Here is a 13854-nt window from a genome sequence, read left to right as displayed (position 1 = left end):
TATGAATGACCCCTCCCAAAACATGACACCCAGTTGTCATCAACCACTTTCTTCACTTTTGCTAAATACAAAGCAGTATTGTTTATGCCTTCCTCTCCCGTCAACCTCCACCTTTCCTGTCTATGCCTTCTCTTTAACAGAAGGCCTTGCCATCTGCTGCCACCACTAGCCTGGGAACCCCCTCTCAGTGCTGGGTGTGATGAATCAGCCATCTCTCTGCTTCTTCTCCACCCACATGTTCCAGTGCCAGTTCTGTGCTGCTTCCTGCCCAGGAGTATATAAGCCACCATCATCCCTCTCTGTCCCAACACATACGCACTGTAGGGCTACCAAGCTTGTGGTCACTACTGCTTTCGCATTCACCTTTTTGTCTTCTCTTTTCCTGGGGTCTAAGCTTTCCCTTCTCAATTGGTTTAAAATTCAAGATTTACCTTCTTCGCCTTTCTGCTTTGCATGTAACACTAGTCTACCCTCTGCAGCTCTGCCTGGTACAGCCCTGTGCATCTTTCTACCTCATCAACTTTTCATCTTTGCAAACGGAATCAGGAAGTCTCTCCCTCCTCCCTGCCCCTCTCCTTCTCCTTTGCTATTAAGTGGGGACATTAATGCATTCACTAGACAATGTTTTCACACCACTGTTTCCGGTAATTACAGTCACTTCCCTCCCACTGTCCTGGCTTATTTGACTGTAAAGTGCTTAGAGGAGGGACAGGGTGGAAAAAAGACACAACACAGGCTGAGGTCCAGTAGTGTAATGTTAACATCCAAGAAAGGAAAACCAATCTTCACCTCCGCAACAGCTCATTAACAACTCTTAACAACAGAGGTCAAAAAACATTGATTGTTTTTTTAAGCACCAGAGCTTAAAAAAACAATCAATACAATTGGGGACCCCTCCACTATAGAATGGGGAGTTGCACCCATATTACCAACAACAGTCACCCCAAACACAAGTAGCTATATCCACCCTCCTTCAGGGGGTAGATGCAGTGTACTTGTCATGTAAATCAGCTACATTATCACTGGAGACTCGGATCCAGCCATCCTCACGGACATGGTAGAGGTTGACCGAACCTCCTGAGTAGGCATCTCTATAGGTGGCTTGGTAGATGGCTCGACGGGCCAGATCATAGGCCTCTTCCACCTCTAGGTCATAGGAGTAACCCCGATCCATGACCCCATATGCATACACAGAGCCAGAACCTACAGAGAAGGTGACCCCCGAGATCCGGTTTCCTTCACTGTCCACGTAGTAGAGGCCTGGAAAGAGAGATGAGGTTAGCAGGAAAACAAATGACCACCCCTTTTGACATCTAATTCACCCTCCAAGGCAACAGATCTCCATCACTCTTGAAACCCAAGGGAGACCAGCAGAAATACAAGAAAAAAGCACTACTATAAAATTGCTTTAAAAAAAAAGGCCGGAAGAATCAAATTAAATATTAAGACTCCGGGATTTTACAACATACCAACCCATCTCACCTCACATTGTAGTAACCACCTTCTGTCCTCTCTGTATAATCAAAAAGCAAGTATAATTCAAATGACTTAGGTTTCAAGCACAGAACTTCTGTGTGAGATAGTATTTAAAACAATCCTAGCCCTCAAAGTTTAGACTATCTGGGGCACAAGACCTACATCCTACAGTAGAGAATAAAGCCCAGAGTTCCAAATCACTTCCCACTGTGGTAGCCACTAGCCACATGTGACTACTGAGCATTTGAAATGAAGCTAGAACCACGTCATGCAATGATATTTTGGATCTATTGGGTTAAATAAAATATTCTATGAAAATTTGTTTATTTTTAACTTTTTAAATGTGGCTACTATAAAGTTTAAAATTACATATATGGCTCACATTTTATTTCTACTGGGCAGTGCTGGTATAGACCAGGGTTTGGCCAGGCCAACCGCCTGTTTTTATAAATAAAGTTTTATTGGAATACAGCCACAATCACTTGTCTATGACTGCTTTTGCTCTAAAGAAGGACAGTTAAGTAGTTGAGACAAAGACCATATTGACTGCAAACCTAAAATACTTATTACTTGGCCCTTATGGAAAAATTAGCTGACCTCTCGTATAGATAAAAACTTAAGACAAAGATTTAATAAAATTTTTTATCAATTCCAGCTGCTTTTGTCACCATGTTCAGATTCAAACATCTTGTCCTCAAATACTATCAACGTTCTCCATTATCTACCAAACTCATCTCTTATGTCCCACCAAGACACAATTTCTGTTGTATTTTCAAGTTCTGTAATAGTTTCATTAATCTTTTTCCTATTTCAATGGTTCTCAACTCTTACTATGCACTAGAATAATCTAAGGAAACTTTAAAAAAATGTCTAGTAGTTACTCAAGGTATTCTTTTCCAATTGGTCTGGGGATGAGGATAAGCACAGGGCTTGTTTTTTAAGTTCTTTGGGTGATCTAATGCAAGCCAGGTTGAGAATCACTGCTCTCATTGGTTTTCAGGTTCAGATGGTTCTAATGTCCACCCCAATTTATCTCCTCCTCAGTCCCACTGCCTCTACCTTGCTTAGCGGGCTCACCATTTGGTTCCAGTTTACCTTCCTGGCTTTATGGATCTCCTCTTCACATTCCTTTAGTTCCGATTAAATTGGATTTCCAAATACTTCCCCCCAGCCCTCATGCTTCTCCCTTCCTTTGTTCATTGTTTCCATCCTCTCATTTCCACATCTTAGAAAATTGCAATCTGTCCATGAAATCTCCCCCAATTCCTCCCATCAGAAGTAATCATCTCCTCCTCAAAACATCACCATTTAAAAAATGGTATTCAGCCACAGCCGGTGTGGCTCAGTGGATAGAGCGTCGAGCCGAAGACTGAAGGGTCCCAGGTTCGATTCTGTCAAGGGCATATACCTAATTTGCAGGCTCAATCCCTGGCCTTGGTCGGGTGTGTGTGGGAGGCAACCAATCAATGTGTCTCTCTCACATTGATGTTTCCTACTGTCTCTCCCTCTCCCTTCCACTCTCTAAAAATCAATGGAAAAAAAAAATCAATGGAAAAATATCCTCAGGTGAGGAAAACAAAAAAGAAAAAATGGTATTCATCTCATTCAGCCTTATATTAAGTAATCTATGATCCTTTCTCATTCTTGCTTCTTTTTAAATATATATATATATATATATATATATATATATATATATATATATATACTTTTATTGATTCCAGAGAAGAAGGGAGATGGAAAGATAGATAAAAACATGATGAGAAAGAATCCTCAGTTGGCTGCCTCCTGCACACCCCACACTGGGGATCGAGCCTGCAACTCATGCATGTGCCCGGACTGGGAATTGAACCTCCACCTTCTGGTTCATAGGTCAATGCTTAACCACTGAGCCATGCCAGCTGGGCTCAGTCTGCTTCTTGAAGCAAGGAGTTGACTTATCCTGAATGGGACAGGCTGTCAGGAGGGCTTTGAGAAGGTACAATTTAAGTTATGCTCTAGCTTCCTAGATTTTTCTTGCTAGTCAGCTTCTGTACACTGTTACACTATTTCCATCAGTTGTAACAAACCAAATAGTTAAGGGTTCAAAGCAGCATTTCCAAGGTGCTTCCCTAGATCATGCAAAATAAATTAACTGTTCTTGCACAACTTTCAAAGAGAAAAGTGTCTCAATTTCCAAAGTAACAAACTGAGCTTCTCTTTCACATCCACTTTTTAATCTCCTCATTCGTCTCCATTGATATTCTCGAAAGCAAGTGAAAAAGTGGTGGATATCCCATAGTTGTTGGACAAAGGAAAACTAGGCAGTTAGTAAGCAGGTGAACGAATGAAGCAAAAACAATAGGAGAAAAGAATAACTATTTTTTAAAAATATATTTTTATTGATTTCAGAGAGGAAGGGAGAGGGAGAGAGATTGAAACATCAATGATGAGAGAAAAATCATTGATTGGCTGCCTCCTGCACGGCCCCTAGTGGGGGTTGAGCCCACAACCTGGGCATGTGCTCTTGACCGGAATCAAACCCAGGACCCTTCAGTCCGCAGGCGGATGGCTCTATCCACTGAGCCAAACCAGCAAGGGCAAGAATAACTATTTTTAAGCATTGAGGAGGAAAATTACACAGAAGGTGACTAGCTGTATTCCAATTTGACTAAAGGAACATTCAAAACTGGCTGAGCGTGGCTGGTGTGGCTTAGTGGTTGAGCATCGATTTATGAACCAGGAGGTCACAGTTCGATTCCAAATCAGGACACATGCCTGGGTTGCGGTCTCTATCCCGTGTGTGGCATGCAGGAGGCAGCCGATCAATGATTCTTTCTCATCACTGATATGTTTCTCTTTCTCTCTCTCTCTCTCTCCCTTCCTCTCTGAAATCAATAAAAATATATATTTTTAAAAATTGGCTGAAAAGAAGTTGACATCAGATACAAGGTTGAACTTCCTGGCCAAGTTTTTATGTACTGGAAAGGAAACTAGGCCAAGGAATTTCTTTTCAGAGATGACAGAACAAGACCTAGGGTGAGTATATTAAGCAAGGAAAGAAGATAGATGTACATGAAGGCCCCTTCTAGGCCAAAGAGTCCTAAAGGAAAAAACGAAAGAGAAATGACTAACTTTTGAGCAGCTACTTCCTATATATTCGGGGTCCAATACAGTAACCCTAGCCACATATGTCTATTTAGCACGTGAAATGGGGCTAATCACTTGTGGAAATATGATAATTTAGGCATTTTTGGATTAAATAAATTGTTAATTTAAAATTAGGTGTGGCTCACATTATATTTCTATTAGATCACACTGACTAGACTTTTTATGTCTATTATTATGCACTTCAATTCTCAAATATACTCTTAGAAGGTCTTATTACTTTATGGGAGACAGAATAGAAGCAAAAATATTATGTGCCAGAAACTACATGCTTTATGTGTATTACTTCATGTAACAGATGATGAAACAGATACTGAGAAAATAAGCAACCTGCCTAAGGTCACATGGGTAGGCAAAGACACAGCTAGTCTAACGCCATGCCCTTTTCCACACCACAGTGCCTTCCTTTAACAAAGAGGATTGAGAAACTGATCGACAGATCCCAGCAATGACCCAAAGCCTTTTCTTTCACTCATCTGTTCATCCAGTCCCTCCCCTCTGTAGTGTCAGCCCAAGAATTATGAGATTGAAGCTTAACTCACCAGGGCCTCTCTTATCCCAGCCACAGATCATGGTGCCCATGGACAGCCCCATGCCTTTATACTGATAAACCATGTTGGCGAGCAGTTTGGAGGCAGCTGCTACTGAGATGCGTTCCTTGTTTCGAAGCTCATAGATCCGACATTGCCGAGCCAACAGCCGCTCCCAGAAGCTGCAATCGGCGGCACCCCCAGCCATGGTGCCCAGCAGGTAGGGGTTGATCTCTATCACCTTCTTCACTGTCTGGGAGGCAATGTAGGCACCCGCTGTGGCCCGGGAGTCCGCTGCCACAATGACTCCATGTTGGAACTGTTAAGATCAGAGGAGAACACGAAGCAGGCCACGTTAGACCATGAAAACATCTCCCTGACATTTCTTTTTGCATCCGTGCAAACCCAGCACATCTCTTCCTCGGTCATTTTACACTTCACAACTTACCAGCAATTTTCAACCGGTGTGCCGCAAGAAATTTTAAAACATGCAATACCTATTTAGTCAGGGGCACTGACATCTTTCCCCTTAGATTGTCAAAAAATGACAACAGCCAACGCAATAGTCGTCCGGTGTGAATGAATCAAAATTATACCTATTTTGGGGGGGTCAGATATATAAAAAACATATATTTTGGTATACCACAGAAGTTTAGTGATCAGTTTGTGTGTGCCATGAGATAAAAAAAGTTGAAAATCACCGCAATATACTTTTCCACATATTAATGTCACTTGAGCTTCACATCAGTACCGTGACATAGGTATAAACAGTATTTCTCTCATTGTATAGATGAGGAAAAAGGCTTAATGAGAGAGAATGACTAGTCCAAGACCGTAGAGCTAGTTATTGCAAAGCTGGGCCAGGAATCCCAATAGCCTGGCCCCTAGTACTGCAGCGCTCCCTCTCCAGAGTCCCCTCTTGTCACAGCGTTTTCGTTATCCTCGCCCAGAGGGGCCGATCCGTTTCCAACACCTTCGGTGAATGGTTACAACCGCCTTCCCTCTGCCAAAGTTCCTTGCTGGGGCTGCCTCCCCTTTTCAGGGAAGCAGCAGCCCGAAGTCGCCGAGGGATCAACCTACGCAGCCTCAGGGTCTTTCTCCCTCTTGCCCCAGGTCCAGCACCCAGCCCCCGGCCCCCAGCCCCCAGGCCCAGCCCTCAGGCCCAGCCCCCAGCCCCAGCCCTCAGGCCCAGCCCCCAGCCCCAGCCCCCAGCCCCCAGCCCCAGCCCCAGCCCCCAGCCCCCAGCCCCAGCCCTCAGGCCCAGCCCCCAGCCCCAGCCCCAGCCCTCAGCCCCAGCCCCCAGCCCCCAGGCCCAGCCCCAGCCCCAGCCCCCGGCCCCAGCCCCCAGCCCCCGGCCCCAGCCCCCAGCCCCCAGGCCCAGCCCCCAGCCCTCAGGCCCAGCCCCAGGCCCCAACCCCCAGCCCCCAGCCCCCAGCCCCAGCCCCAGCCCCCCGGCCCCAGCCCCAGCCCCCCGGCCCCAGCCCCAGCCCCCCGGCCCCAGCCCCCAACCCCCAGCCCCAGCCCCCCGGCCTCAGCCCCAGCCCCCCGGCCCCAGCCCCAGCCCCCCGGCCCCAGCCCCAGACCCCAGACCCCAGGCCTCAGGGCCCAGCCCCAGCCCACCCTCTCCCGGCCTGAGCGAGACCCGAGGCCTCCCGGGGCAATGAAACCGCCAGGGGCGAGACGAGCGACCCGAGCCTCCGCCTGGGCTTCGCGGCGCGGCCACGGCGGGCTCGGGTCCGGGAAGGGCGCGGACGCGCGGGCCTCAGTCCGGCTCAGCGGCGGGGTCCGCACCTTGAAGGCCAGGGTGGTGGTTCCATGAAGTATTTCGATTCTCGGCTCCTCTGGGCCACCCCAGCTGGGCGCGGCAAGGCTCAGCCCATCGCTGGGACTACCCGGACCCAGGTCCAACAGATCTGCACGACCCCCGAGCCCGAAAAACCCGTGCCGGTTCACCGGGACCGAGCTCTCCAACACACTGGCCAGCGCCATGTCTAGTAAGGGCAACAGGGACCGCCTCCGAGGACGCCTAGTAGACGCCGGCCGGGCAACGTCTTGCCGTCACAGCTTCACTTCCTATTAAATCTCAGGGAGGAGCCATTTTAACTCCTGGCAACCACGCCTCCAAAGACCAGAGCCAGATGCAGGGGACCATTTTCGCCGAGCGGGGAGAAAAAAAAAAAGTGGCTTCACTACCCTTAAATTCTAAAGGGATATGCCTGCCATTTTAGGTGTTGTCATGCGAGCGGTACTGGATTAGATTAACCTCAAATTCCTCGGAAGCGATCGGAAACGTCCACGTCGCGGGCGGGACGCGAGGCCGGCCATCTTTGAGAAGGGCGTGACGGGAGGAAAAGGTTCGGACACCTCAGCGGAGGGCTGTCCCCGCCCAGCCAGGGGTCCGAGCATCACTTCGCGTCTCCGCTGCTTCGGCACCCTAGTAACGCCACTGAAATGGAAAATGCCATTTTGTTTTACTGGATAAAATAATGATCTACTCTGAGGTCATTTCCCTACGAAGTTAGTTAAACCACATTTGTTTGTGGTAAAAGCGCAACAAAAAGGAGAAAAAATAAAAAGAGAGATAAAGGCGCAACAAAATAAAAGTGCTGTACTTCTTGTTTGATAGCGTTAAGCACCGCATACCCACGTTCTCTAGCAGTAACCAATTTTTATTTATTTATTTATTTATTTATTTATTTATTTATTTTAGTAACCAATTTTTAAGATTTCATATTCTCTTTACTCCCACCCTCTGGTGGAAATTCTAATGAGTAATGAAGTGCCCAAAAGGCAGATGGAAGAGTAAAGAAGGGAAAGCAAAGGGCTTAGTTAATCTACAAACTAGATTTTTCATTTCATCTCCTGAATAACGGAGTCGTTTACAATCTCAGAGGCTGGAGAGAGTTTTGGCTCCATAAGGAGGAGGAGGAGGAGGAGGAGGAGGAGGAGGAGGGGGAGGAGGGGGAGGAGGGGGAGGAGGGGGAGGAGGGGGAGGAGGGGGGAGGAGGGGGAGGAGGGGGAGGAGGGGGAGGAGGGGGAGGAGGGGGACGACCCAGAGGTTCTCTTAAGGTTGTTAGACGAGCTCTTTATTCAGGAATGTGGTAGTTAACTGTCTCTCCCTCTCCACCCACCTTCAGTTTCCAAGCCTTTTGGGAACCATAACAAGGAAGTGGGCAAAGGTATGAAAGTTGCCTCCAGCTTTATGGCTTTATGAAGTCAGCGTCTGGCCTTCCTTGTTGGGTTCCAGCAGTAACACCCATCAATATCTAAATTCCACTTTTCCTCTGATGCCCAGCTCAGCCCCTTCTCTTCCCCAGCAAATTCTGCATGTGTTGTATTTTTAGTGCGGGAATTTGGCAACCCTCCCCGACCTCCACCATCAGAATGTAAGAAGCAGAAGGTCCTTACCCGTGTCTCACACTTGGATGGCATTGAGCAGGTATTATTTTGCAGTCACCTCTGCATTGCAACTAGTCCTCCTCCTGACTTCTCTCAATGGTTCTTTTACTCTGCCAGTAATAGCATTTGCACCTCTTTTAAAGCACTTTCACATTTTACCTACTTTTAAGTTTACATTTATCTCCTACTGGATTGTGAGCTTTTAAAGACAGGCATTTCTCTGCTATTCATCACCACTGTGTGCTTAATACATGTTTGCCAAATGAGTACCTGAAAGCATGACAATAATGTTCTTCCAGTCACAGGCTTGACGTCCTGGCTCAGCTTTGACAACTCCCTTTCCTTTCCTCCACATACAGAAAGTTGCCAAGTCTTGATGATTCTTCCTCTACAGTGTATCCCACCTTCTTTTCATGGTAGCTGATACTTCCTCTGACTTGTCTCCTCACTCTTCAATCACTGAAATGTTCTCCTAACTGATTTTCTGGGCCCAAAAATGTACTCTCTAATTCATTCTGCAAAACACCAGATAGATTTTCATAAAACAGCATCTTGATCTTATCACTTTGCCTGCTTAAAAATGTACTATGGCCTGGCTGGTGTGTCTCAGTGGTTGAACCAGGAGGTCACAGTTTGATTCCAGGTCAGGGCACATGCCTGCATTGCGGGCTGGATCCCCAGTGTGGGGTGTGTAGGAGGCAGCCAATCAGTGATTCTCTCTCATCATTGATGTTTCTATCTCTCTTGCTCTCTCCTTTTCTCTCTGAAATCAATAAAAATATTTTTTTAAATTAAAAAAAATGTACTATGAAGTTTAATTCTTCAGCATGGGATGCAAGGACTTCCCTGATCAATTCCCAATTTACTTTATATTAGTTCTCTGTTCCACAGTCCCTACTCATGGGGACCAGAAAAGGGAAGTACAAATGATAAGAGCTGCTGTTGGGCCTGGCTGATGTAACTCAGTGGTTGAGTGTTAATCCATGAACCAGGAGGTCATGGTTCAATTCCCGGTCAGGACACATGCCTGGGTTGCGTGCTCAATCACCAGTGTGGGGCGTGCAGGAGGCAGCCAATCAATGATTCCCTCTCATCATTGATGTTTCTATCTCTCTCTCCCTTCCTTCTGAAATTAATAAAAATATATATATTTTTAAAAGAGCTGCTGATGGTAGGAATGTAAATAGAAACAGCCACTATGGAAAACAGTGTGAAGGTATAAAAAAAATTAAAAATACAACATATGATCCAGCTATAAAAAAGAAGGAAACTGCCATTATGACAACATGAATGAACCTTGAGAGCATTATACTAAACTAGAGGCCCGATGCACGAAATCCATGCAAGAGTAGGCCTTTCTTCCCCCAGCTGCTGGCACCAGCTTCCCTCTGGCACCTGGAACCCGAGCTTCCCTTGCAGCCCCAGCTTTGTCCAGAAGGTCATCCGGAAGGATGTCCGGTCTAATTAGCATATTACGCTTTTATTATTATAGATGGAATGTCAGAGAAAGACAAAACTCTATGCTCTTACATATAAGTGAAATCTAACAAAGTTGAATGCATAGAAACAGAATAAAGTGGTGGTTGCCAGGGACAAGGGTTAGGGAAATGGGGAGAAATGGTCAAGGGGTACAAACTTCCAGTTATGAGAAGAATATGTTCTGGGGATCTAAAATACAGCATGATGACTATAGCTAATGACACTATATTGTATACTTGAAAGTTACAAAGAGAGTAGATCTTAAAATATTCTTATCATAACAACAATAACAAAAATGTGCAGTGAAGTGTGTGTAAACTAAACTTATTGTGGTTAACATTTTGCAATCTTTATATATATAAAAGGCTAAGTGTCCATCCGACCGGTAGCTATGACCACTGGAGGGCAGATGCTCAATGCAGGAGCTGCCATGACGTGCACTGGCCATTTAAAAATAAATGGCACCACGGACCTGGCACTGACAAACCAACACTCGGGCTTCCCCCAAGTGGGACACAGGCCCCGCCACCTCCCCAGAGTGACACCCCACCAAATCACAGCCAACACTTCCAAGATCCCATGGTGCAAAATGTGGCCCACACCCCAGCCCAGCCTGGAAACAGTCACTGTGAGTGCTGGGTAATGACGTCACGTAGCAATGCCCGGCTTCCTCTCTCTAGCGACTAGCCTCCTTGGAGTTTCTTCAGGGCAGGAACCTGACTTGCTTTATAGCCAGGTGCAAACATTTTACACTTTAACCAAATGTTTGTGAAGTGTTTTCCCGTGCCTCATCTCATTTGATCCTCACAGATGTCCTGGAGTAGGTAGATAGGAGACTCAGTAGAATCCTAGTTTCTTTTCATTAGCTGGAAAATGGAGATTTAGAAAGTTTAGAAACTTGACCCGACTGAAAAGAAGTAAGAAATGGTGGACCTTGAAAATGACTTCAGGTTTTCTCACTGTGCAGAATATAGTCAAACACTGCTGCAGTTAAATATTTTACCCTTTGTTCTCCCTGCGTGATCTACAATAATCATCTGCTTCGTGTAGATATTTATTGCTATGTTGCTAACAATTACCTGAAAGAGAAGTTGGGGTGCTTCACTGGGCTGGAAAAAGTTTAGCTAAATCAGAAAGCAGGTCTAATTAAGCAAATTTATCTACATATATATATGACTTGCACATGTACAATACATATAAAGCTCTTGCTCGTGCCAATCGCCTGCATGTGCTTTGATCTGTCATTGTCAATTGTGAATTTGGTTGACACTTCTATTATAGAGAAAGGGTGAATAGAAATATTAAAATATTTCTTCTAATTAATTTCCTTTCAATGTGCACAAATCCATGCACCGGGACACTAATGTGTGTGTGTATGTGTGTGTGTGTGTGTGTGTGTGTGTGTGTGTGTATTGAATCATCATATTGTACACCTTAAACTTACACAATGTTATATGTCAGTTTTATCTCAATATGGTGATGGGGGGAGGAAAATGATAAATTCTGTAAGTTCATAGGTGGGAGAGGAGGTCAGAATAGACTGGGGTGAGGTTGGGGGTCCAGGAAGGCTCTGCCAAGGAGGTCTGGATTTATTCCCCTAATGGGGTCCCACTGCTCCTCAAACCCACAAACTCTCCTCTCTCAATCCATACCTGAGAAGAATTTTCAGAATAGGTGGTACTTACGCCAGACTTTGAAGGATAGGATTCAAATAGATGAAGAGAAGGTGGGAGATAGTGTGAAAAGAGGTTGTGGTGGATGGATTAGGATTGGACCATAATGGGCCTTAAATGCCAGCCTAGGGTGGAGAAGTGTTTGGATTTGATCTTGTACCCTTCAAGGTTTCTTAGTAGAAAAAACACAGGATTTGAGTAATAACTTAGGAAAATATATCAGTGTGGAGGATAAGATTAGATGGGGAGATTGGAAGGTGGCTAATTATAAGGCCATTCAACTGTCCAGATATGACTTGATATTGGCCTGACCTAGGGAGGTGACCATCCATCCATATATAAAGAGTTTTAAGACTTAGTCTTTAGAAAGAGTAGACATTCTTATCTCTGTAGTAAGATTTCCATGTGGTCCTACACAAAGGAAGGGAGAAGTACTGGTTGGACCTTAGCCTGACCTCCTGGTTTCTCCAGTCTTTGAATGACATGTTTACACTTGCCTTTGTACTGAGACCCCAGGTAACTGATGCCACAGCCCCACCATCATTATGGCTGGAGGGTCCAGGCCCTTTTCTTTGTGTATGGGTCTGTTTCTTTGAATAAAGCCATTCCCATGGCACCCGTTTAAGCTGCAATGTTTAGTAAAATATACTCCACTAGAGGCCTGGTGCATGAAATTCGTGTATGGGGTGGTGTGTGTGTCCCTCAGCCCAGCCTGCACCCCCTCCAACCTGGGACCCCTCTCACAATTCAGGACTGCTGACTCCCAACCGCTTGCCTGCCTGCCTGCCTGCCTGATTGCCCCTAACCGCTTCTGCCTGCCAGCCTGATCACCCCCTAACCACTCCCCTGCCAGCCTGATTGATGCCTAACTATTCCCCTGCCAGCCTGATTGCCCCTAACTGCCCTCCCCTGCTGGCCTGGTCACCCCTAACTGCCCTCCTCTGCCAGCCTGGTCACCCCTAACTGCCCTCCCCTGCCAGCCTGGTCACCCCTAACTGCCCTCCCCTGCCAGCCATCTTGTGTCCACATGGGGGCAGCCATCTTGTGTGTTGGAGTGATGGTCAATTTGCATATTACCTCTTTATTATATAGGATGTGGTGCTAGAAGTAGTTGTAGCTTGTCACTCTGCTCTAGCCTACTTTGTCTTTCTGTACGTCCAGCTGTCAGGGTCCACCAACTTCATTGCTCAACCACCCCTGGTTGGCCTAAGACTTAGACTCAGCATAAGGGGGTCAAGGTCAGTTGTTTCTCCTGCCTTAGAACCACAAGCCAATCACTTGCCATTGTGAACTATTGGGCAGAAGGGGAACCATTAGATGTTTTTCAGCTACATGCTCAGAATTATAACACAAGTCAGAGAAGCTATGCTGCTGGACAACTGCCAGGGTGCCATCTTTGTAGGCAGATGGAGGTTCATATACACCCCCAAAGCAGAGGAGAAAGAGAGCTCCCCGACCCCTGGCCCCTCAGTACCTTACTTTTTCAAAAGGTATTTGAGTCTCCCCCACCCCCAGACTCTTTTGCTCTTTTCTCTTTTGTCCTTGTCTCAGCCCTTTTCTCTTTCCCCACCTTGACCATGAGGTGAAAATGTGAGCTGACAGAGCATCATGGTTCTCTGGCCCCATACCTCTGAGGCGAAACCCCATATTCAGAACCCCCGTCTCGGTGGGGCCACAGCACCCTATTCCGACTACTTCAGAGGACTGATTTGTCTTTATTCATCCTCCGAGGCTGGGCGATCTTTTAGGGCAGGGACAGGAAAGACAAGAGGAAGCCAGCTCTGTCCCTTTGGCTCGCACCTCCTTCCCTTGGCAGTTACCCCAGCCCCACCTTGCTCCAGGTGCTTGGGGGGTGACGGACAGGAGACTCCTTGGGTGAAGCTCAGGTGTGTCAGGGGCAGCGTCTCCCCAGCACTGGAAACTCCGCTGGCCTCGTCCTGTCTCCCCTCAGCGCTCCTCCTCTGAGGAGGGGGCTGCTCCCGCAGCCAGTCCCAAAGCCGAATTTGGGACGAGGGAGAAGTGAAGCCATAAATCACACGCCTTCCTTGCCCGTTCTGGCTGCAGCACAGCTTTCCTTTAGCGTCCCTTCTCCCCCCCCTGACGCACACACAAAGCCCCGTCTGGCTCCTTCCAGCCCTCACTCGGCTCCAGGG

At 46.7% G+C, this 13854-nt stretch overlaps 1 protein-coding gene across 1 annotated transcript; it reads right to left on the bottom strand.

The window, feature by feature from the left end:
* Positions 1–737: 737 nt before the first annotated feature.
* PSMB5 (proteasome 20S subunit beta 5) lies at positions 738–7177 on the bottom strand. The gene is made up of 3 exons (XM_079768248.1): positions 6942–7177; positions 5163–5469; positions 738–1260 (listed from the first exon to the last, which is right to left on the bottom strand). The coding sequence occupies exons 1-3, from the start codon at positions 7137–7139 to the stop codon at positions 974–976; spliced, it is 792 nt and encodes a 263-aa protein (XP_079624374.1). The 5' UTR covers positions 7140–7177; the 3' UTR covers positions 738–973.
* Positions 7178–13854: the final 6677 nt, after the last annotated feature.

The sequence above is a fragment of the Cnephaeus nilssonii genome (assembly GCF_951640355.1).
Source record: "Cnephaeus nilssonii genome assembly, chromosome: 4".
NCBI classification, from domain to species: Eukaryota; Metazoa; Chordata; class Mammalia; order Chiroptera; family Vespertilionidae; genus Cnephaeus; species Cnephaeus nilssonii.
Note: the sequence above shows the minus strand (reverse complement) of the source record. Positions and strands in the feature narration are given on the sequence as shown.

Excerpts from the sequence above, each read along its gene's own strand:
- PSMB5 (XM_079768248.1), bottom strand. The coding sequence starts at position 7,139 with ATGGCGCTGGCCAGTGTGTTGGAGAGCTCGGTCCCGGTGAACCGGCAC. Across the intron at positions 5,470-6,941 it reads CCACCACCCTGGCCTTCAAG|TTCCAACATGGAGTCATTGT; the intron begins GTGCGGACCCCG and ends TGATCTTAACAG. Across the intron at positions 1,261-5,162 it reads CTGGGATAAGAGAGGCCCTG|GCCTCTACTACGTGGACAGT; the intron begins GTGAGTTAAGCT and ends CTCTCTTTCCAG.